Source organism: Musca domestica, unplaced genomic scaffold (assembly GCF_030504385.1).
Source record: "Musca domestica strain aabys unplaced genomic scaffold, Musca_domestica.polishedcontigs.V.1.1 135, whole genome shotgun sequence".
Lineage (NCBI taxonomy): Eukaryota > Metazoa > Arthropoda > Insecta > Diptera > Muscidae > Musca > Musca domestica.
This window is the reverse complement of record NW_026712181.1, coordinates 197,555-212,865: the sequence shown is the minus strand read 5'-3', so window position 1 is coordinate 212,865 and position 15,311 is coordinate 197,555. Positions and strand designations below refer to the sequence as shown.

Sequence of the window (15,311 nt, the reverse complement as noted above, 5' to 3'; positions counted from 1 at the left end):
TCCAGTGGCAGCTCATTATATTGTTTACAAGCGTACAAAAGCATTTTGGTGAGAATTTTCAAGAAAAAAAGTTATTCGTGATGTAATTTAAGCGTGATAGTGTTATTTCTTTATATTTGGCTGGAAAACCACAAGTGGCTATCGTTAGAGCACTCCAGCATTTAAATGCGAATAAATCTTTTGTGTCTCGTACCATCGCTCGTTACCGTGATACGGGTAGCGTAGCCCGACGTCAAGGAAGTGGACGGAGGAAAACAGCAACATCAGCAGAAATGGTTCGAAAAGTAAAGTAGCGACTTGATCGCAGTAGCCGAAAAATGGCTCGTGAGGTGAACATATCGCATTATTCCATTCGGCAATCATTGAAAAATGAGGTCGGGTTAAATCCATTGAAATTTCAAAATTGGCAAGAACTTACACCGCAACGGAAAGACAATAGACTCAAAAAAAAAACTAAAGAGTTGCTTAGCTTAGCCGAAAGTGGTGAACAGCCGAATTTGGTTTTCTCCGTTGTCCAGCAGTTTGTAAACAAACAAAATGATCGTGTTTACTTGCCAAAGAGTTCAGCTGAAAATGTGCACCTTCGGTTGACCACCAGAACTCAAGCGCCGATGATGGTGTGGACAGCCATAACAGCCGATGATCGCTTTCCGCTCGAATTAATCGACCGTGGTATCAGAATAAATCCCGAATATTATCGCAAAAATATTCTGGAGGGTGTATTAAAGCCTTGGGCACGCAAACATTTTGGCCCCAGACATTGGATATTCCAACAGGACTCAGCACCACCGCACTCAGTACGCGCAACCCAAGAATGATTACAAAATGAGGTTCATCGCTCCATTTCCAGAGCACAATGGAAACCAAAATCTCCGAATACCAATCCGTTGCTTTTTTATCTTACCCTGTATTTAGATAAAGCAAGTTGTAAAGAGTTGCTGACTTATTTCGCAAGCTATGACAAATATAAGTATTGAAAGTTGTGATCCTTTGTGGGCGAGGATCCAGAAGGGTTGGCAGATATCTATCATCTTCACAACAGATCTTTCATTGGCAAAAATGTTTGGATGTGTGGAATTTGAAGAGGGATGCTTATGAAGAGGATGCTAATATTGCTGTCTTAGAGCTTTTTGTTTTTTTTTTTTTTAATTGAAGAAAGAAGAAATGATCCGATCACCAAGTCTGAATGGAATCGGTTGTTAATTTCATGTTTTATGAGAGGGGAGGTACTTGATTAAGTGGATATCCCATCTTAACAGCTGGTTTTATGTTGGTATAAATAATGGGTTGTGTGAAATTTGAATAGAACCGGATGCATTTGTTCGATTTTATGATCGCCTTGGTTATTCGAAACTTCGACCCACGTGGGGGTGGTACCAGAAGGAAGGGCCGCATCTCTACCATGTTTATAACCGATTTTGTGTTGATGGAAAATATTGAGATGTGCCAAGTCTGAATGGAATCTGTTGTTAATATCGCGTTATATGAGCTTCATGGATATTTAAAACTTTGACCCTTTGTGAGGGAGGTACAAGAAGAAGTGGGTCGATATATTCAGCAGATCATGTGTTAGTAGAAATAATGAGATGTGTGAAATATGAAGACAACCAGATGCCTATTTCGGATTTTTTAATCGTTTGGTTATTCAAAACTTTGATCCTTTGTGGGGGAGGTACCAGAAGGAATGGTTGGATTTCTACCATCTTTATAACAGATCTTGTGTTGATAGAAATATTGAGATGTGCCAGGCCTGAATGGAATTCGATGGTAATTTTGCGTTTTATGAGTTTCATGGATACTAAAAATTTTAACCTTTGTGGGGGAGGTACCAGAAGAAGTAGACCAATATATCCCATATTCACACCAGACCTGGGGTTATAAAACTATTGTGTGAAATTTGAAGACAATCGAACTCTTATTTCATATGTTATAAGAGTTATAATTATTCAAAATGTCGACACTTTGTGGGGGTGGTATCAGAAGGAGTGGACCGATATATTCCATCTTCACAGCAGGTCTTGATTTTGGTTGAAATAATGTAATGTGTGAAATATGAAGAGAACCGGATGCTAATTTCGGATTCTATAATCGTTTTGACCCTTTGACCCTTTGAAAATCAGACTTTTATATCATATTTTATAAGAGTTATAATTATTCAAAATTTTGACCCTTTGTGGGGGATTGTCCATTTTCGCACCTGACCCAGCACTGATATAAATATTAGGATTTGCAAAGTTGAAGAAACATTGGATTATAATTTCTCTTTTTGTGCAGTAAAATATATTTTTTTGAAAATGTCGACCTTTTGTGGAGGAAGTATCACTAGGAGTTGTCCGATATTACCCATCTCCGAACTCGATCTAAGTTTGACCATTATATTACAATGTACGAAGCTTGGGCCAAATCGTATACTCCCTTCGAAAGTTATTGTGCGCACCAGCCAAACAGACGAACGGACACCCCCTAGATCGATTCCAAATGCCCTGAAACGGATTTGGTTTAAAGAGACCTATGGTCTTAAACCGTAATTTCGATGAGGCATGTTTTGGCCGTATCAAATGATATATACTCTGTGTAGCCATATGGTTGAGGGTATAAAAAATAATCAGTACTCTGTGTCAGAACCTGCAAGGATCTGCCAGTTTTACAATTTTTGTCGGAAACATATAGGAACAAGTTAAAAAGCAGTAAGTTCGGCCGGGCCGAAAATTTTAAAAATACCGAATATTGCCGTTATATTGGCCTGTACGACGTGGACCCACACAGGCATTATTTGTCATAAGTCATTACCAAATTCGAATTCGGAACTTGAAATAAACGGTGAATAATGTAGCTAAAATCATCAAAATATAGAATATAGGGAGGCACCGTTATATCGGAGCTGTGCGAAGACCTGAACCTGCGTAGACAATTTTTTTGTCAAAGGCTGTGGCATCCATTACGAACTTCAAATACGACATTTCAAACAATTTCGGTGAGTATTGTACCTAAACTCGTCAAAATACCGAATATAGGGAGGTACTAGTATATGGGGCCTATACGAAAGCCTGGACCTGCATAGACAATTGTCTGTCATAGACTGGAGTTTCCATTACGAACTCTAAATGCGTAATTTGAAAAAATTTTGGTGAAAAAAGACTCTAAAATCACCAAAATACCGAATATAGGGATGTACCGTTATATGGGGGCTATACGAAGACGTGGACCTGCACAGACAATTTTCTGTCTTAGGATGTAGTATCCATTTCGAACTTCAAATACCAAATTTGAAATAATTCCGGTGAATAATGTCGCTAAAATCATCAAAATACCGAATATCGGGAGGTACCGTTATTATATGGGGGCTATACGAACTTAATCTGCCTACTGTAAAAATAAACATGTTTGCAAAATTTTAGCCTTGTATCTAAATTCGTTCGAAAGATAGCGTGATTACAACAGACGGACAGACAAACAGTCAGACAGACGTACATCGCTAAATCGACTAAGAATTTTACGCTGATCAAGAATACATATACTTTGTTGGGTCTGACATGAGTATTTCGAGGAGTTACAAACGGAATGACAAAGTTAATATACCCTCCATAGTATGGTGGAGGGTATAAAAACTGGTTATTGCAATAAAATTTTTAAATTCTTACATATTCTGTTTTTTTTTTCTTTGCAATGCTCCTGAACCTGAAACTAAAAAATTTACTCCGACAACCGATTTTCCTTTATGACATCGAAAAAATTAGTACTATTTATTAAGTGCAGGTTCTGGAACGCAACTGCATATGGTATAGCAACTCAAAATTTTTTTGTGGGAAATATCCGTCATATTTTCCACGGTTTTCATTTTTATCGTGGTAGAGGGTATACAAAGTCCCTACCGATTAGTTCTTAATTGACTTGTATGTTTTCTTACTCACTTTTAAACTCCACATTTCGATCCAATTTGATTAGAGCAATATCATTGACCCGTTCACGCCTATTGTATTCCGGATGCAATATAGTTGTTTCTACACCAAAATTTTCCGCCGGTGGGTTGCATTTCAATTTTGGTCCCATTTTCATGCAATCTTCTTCGGTGGAGGTGTTATATTCGCCAAGGCGTACACCAATTCTGTTTGAAAAAGTTAGGGTTATATTTTCAAACAAACATTTTTTGTAAATATTTTAGACTGATAAAGCCAAAAATGATAAAATATGAATAAAGAGGTTATCTTCAAATTCTGAAACGGAACCAATTCAACAATATCCAATAAATCACTAGAGTTCATTAATATTAAACTCTTACTCCTTAACAATCAGAATTCTAGGCGAGCATAGTTCTTAAATCGGATTGTAAATTCCAATTTTGTAATCTAAATTTCTAATCAATTTTAAAATTACTAAATATCGAAAATTCACCTTCAAATATTAAATTTATACCAACTAATAATAACTTACAATGGATATGCAATTCTCAAACAATGTGCTGCTGTCAGCACATAACGACTGGTTATCAATGAGCCACCGCATCGGAATTCTTCACCCGATGGACCCTGATAAATCAACAGAGCCATCCATGGGAATTCCGCCAACATTGTGATATTACCGCCGGCAATGCGATTTCCATTATCTGTGCCACAGCGTTGGCCACTTAGGATATCAAAACCTATATAGGATAAACAATAGTAAAATAGGTACTGTACTATTTAATGAAGAATATTTTCAATACCTTCGACATTCAATTGACTATGAAAATCCTGCATTGGATTTAAATACAAGTTCAAACCATTTCCACTCCTCTCTTTAATTGGCGCTGTCACAATTGTCTCCGGTTCACAACAATAAAGTATCTGGAATTTACAGAGAAGTTACGATATTAGATTATTTTTATACAATACCAAAATGTAAGTTATGACATCCTGAAATGTAATAATGATAGGAATTTTAATATTACAACATTTTTGGAAAGTCGTAATCCTAGAAGTATTTGTGTGCGAAAGTGGAAAATATTAGATTTTCAATCGGAAGTTGGATTGATTACAACCCCTTCATACGCGACCAATCCATAGCTGAGTAAGAAGGAGTTCTAGGGCACACGGCGAAAATCTCTTAGTTTTTGTTAAACAATAAACCAAGGATTGGCTATACATTTTTATACCCTACACCACAAGGTGGTCAGGGTATTATGTCTTTGTGCATTTGTTTGTAACAGGCAAAAGAAAACGAGATAGATGCCTAGTTCCTTTTGATGATCTGCATAGAATCACATTCTAAGTCGTTTATGCATGTCCGTCCGTCCGTCTGTCTGTCCGCCTGTCCATGTATTTTTGTAAAAAAAGTACAGATCACATTTATCGCCCTATCCAGATGAAATTTTGCACAAATCATTTGTTTGGACCAAGGACGAACCCTATTGAAATTGGTGATAATCGGTCAAAATTTAGATATAGCTCCCATATATATCTTCGTCCGATTTGCCTTTTATTGTGCACCGAACGTGTAATATCATACCGAATAGTATGGAATTTTGCACATACAACAAAATTAGGCCTGAAAATAAGTATGCCAAATTTGATCGAAATCGGTTCAGATATAGCTATAGCTCCCATATATATTGTTCATCCGATTTGTTATTTTAGTCCTCCGCAGCCGTAATATGCACTCTGTAACAACAATATTTGGGGAAATGTATCAAATACAGCTCAGAAATACCTTGGCTAAATTTTATCGAGATCGGTTCAGATTTGGATATAACTCCCATACATAACTTCGTCCGATTTACCTTTTATGGTGCACCAAACGTCTAATATTTGTCCAAATGGGATGGAATTTGGCACTTACGACCGAATTGAGTCTAGAAGATAGTATGTCAAATTTGGTGAAGATCGGTTCAGATATAGCTATAGCTCCCATATATACTGTTCATCCGATTTGTCATATTTTTTACCCACAGCCGTAATATGCACTCCGTAATAACGATATTCAGGGAAATATATGAAATACAGCTCAGAAATACCTTTGCTAAATTTTATCGAGATTGGTTCAGATTTGGATATAGCTCCCATATATAACTTCGTCCGATTTACCTTTTATTGTGCACCAAGCGTCTAATATTTGTCCAAATGGGATGGAACTTGGCACTTACGACCGAATTGAGTCTAGAAGATAGTATGTCAAATTTGGTGAAGATCGGTTCAGATATAGCTATAGCTCCCATATATACTGTTCATCCGATTTGTTATATTTGTTACCCACAGCCGTAATATGCACTCCGTAACAACGATATTCAGGGAAATATATGAAATACAGCTCAGAAATATCTTTGCTAAATTTTTTCGGGATCTGTTCCGATTTCAGATATAGCTCCCATATATATCTTTATCCGATTTCAAATTAATTGTGCACCAAATGGGCACTACAAGTCCGAATTTAAAAGATACATATGCTTCGGCATATAAAGTCCTTTGAACTTTAAATTATAATTATAATCATAGCGTGTATGAATGAATTCTCCCATAAACATTTTTAATTATTATGCGGAGCTCTAGTAAATTAGCAAAGTGGTGTATGGTATCATAAAGTCGGCCCCGCCCGACTTTAAGACTTTCTTTACTGGTTTTAATTGTTTTTTTTTTTTTTTTTAATTAGATTTAATATAATATTTAAATTAATAAAGATCCGTGGGATCCGTCCCTTTGTGTGAAAACTCTGCGTATGAGTGATATAAAATATATGAAATTAAGGAAATCACTCATACGTTTAGGAACTGGTGTACTGAACTATGAACTAGATTGACACAACTCTATGCGCAACCATTGAGTACTTGCGTTTTAACATCTTATGGTGTTCGCGAACCTTATGCTCCTCTTCGTCCCATGGGATATTTGCAACTCTAGCTTAAAGCTTTTGCTACCCTTCGATTGAAAGTGTCTTAACTCCTTGAGTGTGCACAGTCCACGGATTCTCGTAATTAGATCCTTTAGGTTGTTTTCCCCAAATCACCTAAGGTATTTGCACCTACTTTTCTTGTATTTTATCCATTTAAGCTTTCTACCCTACAATTTCTAGTGTCTTCACCTCTCGAGAAACCCTGGGGGTCTTGCCACCCTTAGATTCAAACCTTTTAACCAGATCTCCAAACGAATTCGTCAGTCAAAAAGAGCGATGATGCTTTGAATAGAAGTAAAAATCTCTTGAAATCGAGCTGACTCCTCTAGATTCAAAGCAAATAAAGATAGGAAGCTAAAATTTTGCACAGATCAGTCTTTTTTCTGCAGGCAGGTCAGGTTCGAATATTAGATCGGTACCCCCCGATATTCGGCATTTTGATGATTGTAGCCAATTTTTTCAGTGAAATTGCATGAAAATCAACAAAAGGAGTTTCTGAGTACATTACCCTCTCGAATAGTATTGCCTATATAGGTCCACTAAATTTTTCAATGGAATTATCTAAAAACCCATACTAAAAGATCTTTCTAAGCACTTTACCCATGTCCATATAGGTCCACGATATCGTATAACCCACATACAACGCTACCCCTCGATATTCGATATTTTGACGATTTTAGGGACATTTTTCACCGGAATCATATTTCGTGTTTGAATTTCCTAATAGGTACTATAGTGTATAACAGAAAATTGTCTATGCAGGCTCAGGTCTTTGTATAGCCCCTAAATATCGGTACCTTCCTATATTCGGTATTTTAATAATTTTAGCGACTTTATTCACGGGAATTTGTTTCAATTTCGTATTTGAAGTTCTTAATGAGAACTACAGCCTGTGACAGAAAATTGTCTAAGTAGGTCTTTGTATAGTCCCTAAATATCGGTACCTCGCTATATTCGGTATTTTGATGATTTTAGCTACACTATTCACCGGAATTTTTAAAGCTTGGTATTTGCACTTCGTAATGGGTACTATAGCCTGTGACATAAATTGTCTATGCAGGTCCACGTCTTCGTATAGCCCCGGTACCTCTATAACGGTACCTCCCAATATTCGATATTTTGATGATTTTAGCGTATTTAGAGTTTGTAATGGAAACTGCAGTCTGTGATAGAAAATTGTCTATGCAGGTCCAGGTCTTCGTATAGGCCCCATATATCAGTACCTCCCTATATTCGGTATTTTTACGAGTTTAGGTACAAAACCCACCGAAATTATTTGAGATGTCGTATTTGAAGTTCGTAATGGCTGCTACAGACTGTGACAGAAAATTGCCTATGCTGGTCCAGGTGTTCGCACAGTACCTCCCTATATTCGGTATTTTTACGAGTTTAGGTACAAAACCCACCGAAATTATTTGAGATGTCGTATTTGAAGTTCGTAATGGCTGCTACAGACTGTGACAGAAAATTGCCTATGCTGGTCCAGGTGTTCGCACAGCTCCGATATAACGGTACCTTCCTATATACGATATTTTGATGATTTTAGCTACATTATTCACCGTTTATTTCAAGTTTCAAAATTGAATATGGTAATGGCTTATGACAAACAATGCCTATGTAGGTCCACGTCGTATGGACCCCAATATAACGGCTATATTGGGTATTTTTAAAATTTTAACAGAAATTTTCTTTTTTGAAAATTTTCAAATTCGTTTCGAATGGTGGAGGGTATACTGCTTTTTAACTTGTTTTATTTTTTAATTACTTACCAAATTATCATCTGTTTTGGGACACTGTGCACGCTTTATATACTCCTGTATAGTTGGTGGTAAATTGCCACCGTATTTTATATCCCATTGCTGAAATAGTGAACATTTTGAATAAGGGACACAAAAACCACTGGAATTGAGCGGGGTGAGGCATGGTTCTTCTGCACCAAAAATAAAAACATAATATTCCATATTTTCAATTAATTTTTGGTTTAATATTAATGTTTGTAGTCAATTACATACCTAGAGATCTAGAATTAATTTCAGTTGTTTCTGGGGATTCTCTTGGAGCAACTGTCGTCTTCGGACTTGTATCATCTTCGTGTATCTAGAAAATTAATTATGTGGACTTATATTTATTTTAAATTAATATTGGATGGGTTGAAGAATGAATTTTCATGAGCTTCTTAAGAAATAAGTATTTTATAGAAAATCTTTAATTAATTTCATTCCCAGCAGCATTACTAGAGATTTAACTTTAGTCATATACAGACAAACGTACTTACCCGTAATTGTAACATTAAGTGGTTCACCAAAAATTTGTTAAACGCAAAAATTGAAATTAGGAGGAAAGTCCTCCCTCTTTATGCAATTTTTGTGGATTTGTTTATACTCTACACCATAGTATGGATGTTATATTAAGTTTGTCATTCCGTTTGTAACACCTCGAAATATACATTTAAGACCCCACAAAGTATATACAAGGTGAGATGAAAAAACTGCAACCAACTTCAGACTGCTGTCATTTCTAAGCCACTCATCCGAAAGCTGTTAAAATGATTCCAGTCACAGCTCACTATATTGTTTACAAACGTACCAAAGCATTTTGGTGAGAATTTTCCAGAAAAAAAGTTATTCGTGATAGAATTCAAGCGTGATACTGGTAGCATAACCCGACGTCAAGGAAGTGGACGGAAAAAAACAACAACATCAGCAGAAATGGATCGAAAAGTAAAGAAGCGACTTGATCGAAACCCGCGTCGCATTGGCCGAAAAATGTCTCGTGAGCTGAACATAGCGCAATATTGCATTCGGCAAATATTGAAAAATGAGCTCGGGCAAAGCCATTGAAATTGCAAAAAGTGCAAGAACTTACACCGCCACAGAAAGAAAATAGACTCAAAAAGCTAAAGAGTTGCTTCGCTAGGCCGAAATTGGTTATCTCCGATGAGAAAACATTCGTTGTCCAGCAGTTTGTAAACAAACAAAATGATCGTGTTTACTTGCCGAAGAGGTCAGCTGAAAATATGCACCTTCGGTTGGCCACCAGATCTCAAGCGCCGGCCATGGTGATGGTGTGGGCCGCTATAACAGCCAATGGTCTTTTCGCTCGTATTAATCGACTGTGGCATCAGAACGAATGCCGAATATTATCGCGAAAATATTCTGAGGGGTGTATTAAAGCCTTGGGCACGCAAACCTTTTTGGCCGCAGACCTTGGATATTCCAACAGCACTCAGCACCATCGCACTCAGCACGTGCCACCCAAGAATGGTTACAAAATGAGGTTCCTCGTTTCATTTCCAGCGCACAATGGCCACCAAAATCTCCTGATACCAATCCATTGGACTGTTGTGTCTGGAGTATTTTGGAAAGCAAGGTTGGCACTAAAAAATACCAATGTGTGGATCATCTCTATCAAGCGCTTTGCCGGAAATGGGCCAAAATACCGCAGAGCAACATCCGGGCAGGGAGTGACGGTTTCATTGTAATTTGTGCCAATGGTGACCAATACGAACAAATCTAAGCTTATTCTAAAATTTGATGCTATTTCCGACATTTTTTGCTTTCATTCAATAAAATTAAAAAAAAAATTAAAAATTATGGTGTATGACTTTGTTACGGTTTTTTTTATCTCTCCCTGTATTTGCATATACAGTGGCTCACAAAATAATTCGTTTATTAAAAAAATTAAATTAGAAAAGTTTTGTAGGATGTTTTCTATAAAAAATTTTTTAAGGGATTTCAGCCTCTTTTTCTAATAAAAATTTTGAAAAATGATCAAGAAAATTACAAACATATGCTCTGTTCTAAGACCTGAGAGAATCTACTAGTTTTGCTATTAATGTGTTTCTATTTTTTTCAATATCATAAATTAAAAATATGTTATGGAAGTAGATATGTTTTACATTCTTGCTGTTCTGGAACAGAGCACTAATTTGAGATCAATTTTATTTTTTTTTTTTTTAATTTTTTTAACATTTGACGAATTTTTATTAACGTTGAATGAAATGTTTTATCGTTGAAACATAGATTTCTACAATTTTTTATCGTTTTAAAAATATTTTATTTTAATTTATTTATTTATTTATTTTTTTTTTTTGAAAAAGTTGTCCAAATAATTTCGACAAAATTACTTACGTGATCTGTTATCCATTGCATATAATGAGAGACGTTGGCATAGATTCCCGGTACATTTCGTTCGCCGCAATTCGAAACACCAACCGATACCACTCCGTACTGGACAAACCGCGACGAACCATTGTAGATGTCGGTGTAACCCAGCGGACCGCCCGAATCACCTTTACAGGTATCAACCAAATTTTTAGCTCCAGCACAGATGTGAGTACTATTTAGCTGATAGGTTAGGCCAAATGGTCTCAAATAATTTTGACATGTGGCAACATCAACGTGCGGTACTATGGCAACACGGAGAACATCCGAAGATGCTCCTACAAATTTAAAAATAGTTATTTAGTCATTAACATATTTTCAATTTTAGCATCAATACCAACCTGTTTCGGTTCTTCCCCAACCGGATATTACATATTGTTCATGTTCGAGTGAGCGCAGATTCTCATATATGGGCAAGCAAATGGGTTTGATGTGAACTTGAAATACACGATTTTTTGCAATTGGCTAAGGCTTTTTAAGAATATGAATAAAATTGGATACTTACCATCGGGCGCCACTTTCCGCTCTAAACGTAATAAGGCGATGTCATTGTAAACCGAACGATAGTTTTCATGCAGAATAAAGTCCTGAATGCCCACTTCAAGAGGCTCAGGGGCACATGTTGTCTTTGGTCCCAATTTAACGCAATCTATGGCAGTACTCTTTCGATGTTCTCCAAGGCGTACGTACATTCTAATTCAATTAATAAATTAAAAACAAAAAATAAAATTAAAAACAAATCCGACATCAGGTCATTTTTTGCTACAGAAAAAAATGCAAACCCCATGTCTGAGTTCACTTTTTTCTATAGAAAAAAGTCGGACCTCAGGTCTGAGGTCACTTTTTTCTATAGTGAAAAAATTCCGACCTCAGATCTGGGGTTACATTTAAAAAAAAAAATGCGACCTCAAATCTTAGGTTACTTTTTTCTATAGAAAAAAATCCGACCTTAGGTCTGAGGTCTTTTTTTCCTATAGAAAAAATCCGACATCAGGTTTGAGGTCATTTTTTTCCTATAGAAAAAATCCGACCTTAGGTCTGAGGTCATTTTTTTTCCTATAGAAAAAATCCGACCTCAGGTCTGAGGTCATTTTTTTCCTATAGAAAAAAAATCCGACCTCAGGTCTGAGGTCATTTTTTTCCTATAGTGAAAAAATCTGACCTCAGGTGTGAGGTCACTTTTTTCCTATAGAAAAAATCCGACCTCAGGTCTGAGGTCACTTTTTTCTGTAGTGAAATAATCCGACCTCAGGTCTGAGGTCACTTTTTTCTATAGTGAAAAAATCCGACCTCAGGTCTGAGGTCACCTTTTTCTATAGTGAAAAAATCCGATCTCAGGTTTGAGGTCACTTTTTTCCTATAGAAAAAAATCCGACCTCGGGTCTGAAGTCACTTTTTTCCTATAGAAAAAAATCTGACCTTAGGTCTGAGATCACTCTTTTCCTATAGATAATAATGCGACCTCAGGTCTGAGGTCTCTTTTTTCTATAGTGAAAAAATCCGACCTCAGGTCTGAGGTCACTTTTTTCCTATAGAAATAAATCCGACCTCAGGTCTGAGGTCACTTTCTTCTGTAGTGAAATAATCCGACCACAGGTCTGAGGTTTCTATAGTGAAAAAATCCGATCTCTGGTCTGAAATCACTTTTTTCTATAGTGAAAAAATCCGACCTCAGGTTTGAGATCACTTTTTTCTATAGTGAAAAAATCCGACCTCAGGTCTGTGGTCACTTTTTTCTATAGTGAAAAAATCCGACCTCAAGTCTGAGGTCACTTTTTTCTAGAGTGAAAAAAAAGACATCAGGTCTAAGGTCACTTTTTTCTATAGTGAAAAAATCCGACCTCAGGTCTGAGGTCACATTTTTTCTATAGTGAAAAAATCTGACCTCAGGTCTGAGGTCATTTTTTTCTTTAGTGAAAAAAGCCGACCTCAGGTCTGAGGTCACTTTTTTTCTATAGAAAAAAATCCGACTTTAGGTCTGAGATCATTTTTTTTGCTATGGAAAAAAATCCTAACTCAATTCTGAGGTCACTTTTTCTATAGAAAATCGGACCTCAGGTCTGAGGTAACTTTTTTCTATAGAAAGTCGGACCACAGGTCTGAGGTCACTTTTTTCTTTAAAAAAATCCGACTTCAGGTCTGAGGTCACTTTTTTCTATAGAAAAAAATCCGACTTCGGGTCTGAGGTCACTTTTTTCTTTAGAAAAAAAATCCGACTTCAGGTCTGAGGTCACTTTTTTCTTTAGAAAAAAATCCGACTTCAGGTCTGAGGTCACTTTTTTCTTTAGAAAAAAATCCGACCTCAATTCTGAGGTTATTAATTTTTAATTGTTCAAAATTTTTCTCCTAAAAATAATTTAATATGGCTTTATACTCACATGCTCGATTCCCTTCCTCGGACGCAATGTGCAGCTGTCAGAACATGCTCTGTAGAAATGTTAAGCGAAAAAATTACAAGTTTTACAATAAAGTATTTATTGTTTATGAAACACATACGTTCACTTATCAGCGAACCCCCACACTTATACGGATCGCGTTCATCATCGTACACCAAAAGGGCCATCCATGGATAGCCCATTAATTTTGCCTCATAGCCATATGTAACACGATTGGTGAGATAAATACCACATTTTTGTTTTTCCAGCAGGGACACACCATCCGGATTCAATTGGAGTTTTGATGGATCACAGCAGATATGAGCCTTGGACGAAAACGAAAATCAGTATTGGCTGGCCATTAAAATTTCAGAGATTTTCATTCTCCTTACCACTCCCCTAAAGGTACCGCAATGTAAACTTTGAATCTCCTCGCGTTCAGAGAATGTTATCACCCGACCACTTTCCCGTAGTTGGGCGAAAAAATCAAATGCCGGCTTACATGATTTGACCGGAACACATATGCCAGCCACATTATCGGTTGTTGTACATGGCGAGCCATATTCTGATGGAAATGAATACCAATTTTAGTATTTTGTTTTCAGTTGCAAGTATTTGTTACTCACCACATAAACCCTGTGATATCAAAGAGAGAATGATAAATATTCGATACTCTTTCCTCATTGCCTATCAGCTTTCAGTTTAAGATTGTAGTTTATTTATATTTTTAAATAATATCGTATTATTATAAGGTATAGATTTTTTAGGACCAAAAAACGGCACCAACCAATTCTAGCAACTGTCGATAGAAAAACACAAGTTAAAAAGTATCAGTCGGTCTTGCCGACAGATGTAGTATACCTCAGCCAATGTTCGATTATTTAAATATATTTTGACATCTGTTATGATTATTCAAATTGGTGGTTCCGAAGAAATGGGCCAATATTGTCCATTTCGTATCGGACCTAAATAAATATGATATAAATATTGCAACCGCAGACTTTTTATAAATGATGTTTATCGGCCGTTATTGAAGGTCATAGATTAAAAAAACATTATTTAACAAGTAAAAAAAGCTGCAAATTCGGCCGGGCCGAACTTTGAATACCCTCCACCATTCGAAACGAATTTGGCATTTCTCAAATACAATAAAATCTGTTAAAAATTCTGTTAAAATCTTAAAAATACCGAATGTAGCTGTTATATTAGGGCCTATACGACAACATGGACCTGCATAGGTAACATTTGTCATAAGCCATTACAATATTCAAATGCGAAACTTAAAAAAAATCAGTTATAATGTCGATGAAATCAAATTACCGAATATCGGGAGGTACAGTTATGTGGGGCCTATACAAAGTTCTGTACCTGCACAGACAATTTTCTGTCATAGGCTGTAGTATCTATTACGAACTTCAAATATCAAATTTGAAACAATTCCGGCGAATAAATTCATTTAAATCATCAAAATACCGAATATCGGGAGGTACCGTTATATTTGGGGCTATACGAAGACGTGGACCTGCACAGACAATTTTCTGTCTTAGGCTTTAGTATCCATTAAGAACTTCAAATTGCAAATTTGCAACAATTCCGGTGAATAATGTCGCTATAATCATCAGAATACCGAAAATAGGGGCTATACCAAAAGGTGGGCCTACATAACCCATTCTCAATGCCAAAAGTCCTGCAGATATAACATACATTTCAGTAAAATTTTATTAATCTACTTCAATTCGTTCGGAAGCTAGGGTGATTTCCATAGACGGACAGACGGACGGACATCGCTAAATCGACATAGAATTTTATGCTGATCAAGAATATATACTTTGTGGGGTCTAAAATGTGTATTTCGAGGTGTTACAAACGGAATGACAAACGTGGTAAATAATAGGTTAATAATAAGCACGTT

The 15,311-nt window shown here is 36.4% G+C and overlaps 1 protein-coding gene across 1 annotated transcript in view; it reads right to left on the bottom strand.

Annotated features, from left to right (window-relative positions):
- Nucleotides 1–15,311, bottom strand: part of LOC101890818 (uncharacterized) — a 33,916-nt gene that overhangs the window by 1,495 nt on the left and 17,110 nt on the right. Inside the window, exons 7-18 of the mRNA XM_059118864.1 lie at nucleotides 14,026–14,035; nucleotides 13,792–13,964; nucleotides 13,521–13,725; nucleotides 13,403–13,451; nucleotides 11,530–11,717; nucleotides 11,366–11,461; nucleotides 10,992–11,302; nucleotides 8,874–8,958; nucleotides 8,631–8,791; nucleotides 4,703–4,823; nucleotides 4,432–4,639; nucleotides 3,912–4,105 (exon numbers count right to left, since the gene is read on the bottom strand). Coding sequence (XP_058974847.1) covers nucleotides 3,912–4,105; nucleotides 4,432–4,639; nucleotides 4,703–4,823; nucleotides 8,631–8,791; nucleotides 8,874–8,958; nucleotides 10,992–11,302; nucleotides 11,366–11,461; nucleotides 11,530–11,717; nucleotides 13,403–13,451; nucleotides 13,521–13,725; nucleotides 13,792–13,964; nucleotides 14,026–14,035 — 1,801 coding nt within the window. The remainder of the gene's footprint in view (nucleotides 1–3,911; nucleotides 4,106–4,431; nucleotides 4,640–4,702; nucleotides 4,824–8,630; nucleotides 8,792–8,873; nucleotides 8,959–10,991; nucleotides 11,303–11,365; nucleotides 11,462–11,529; nucleotides 11,718–13,402; nucleotides 13,452–13,520; nucleotides 13,726–13,791; nucleotides 13,965–14,025; nucleotides 14,036–15,311) is intronic.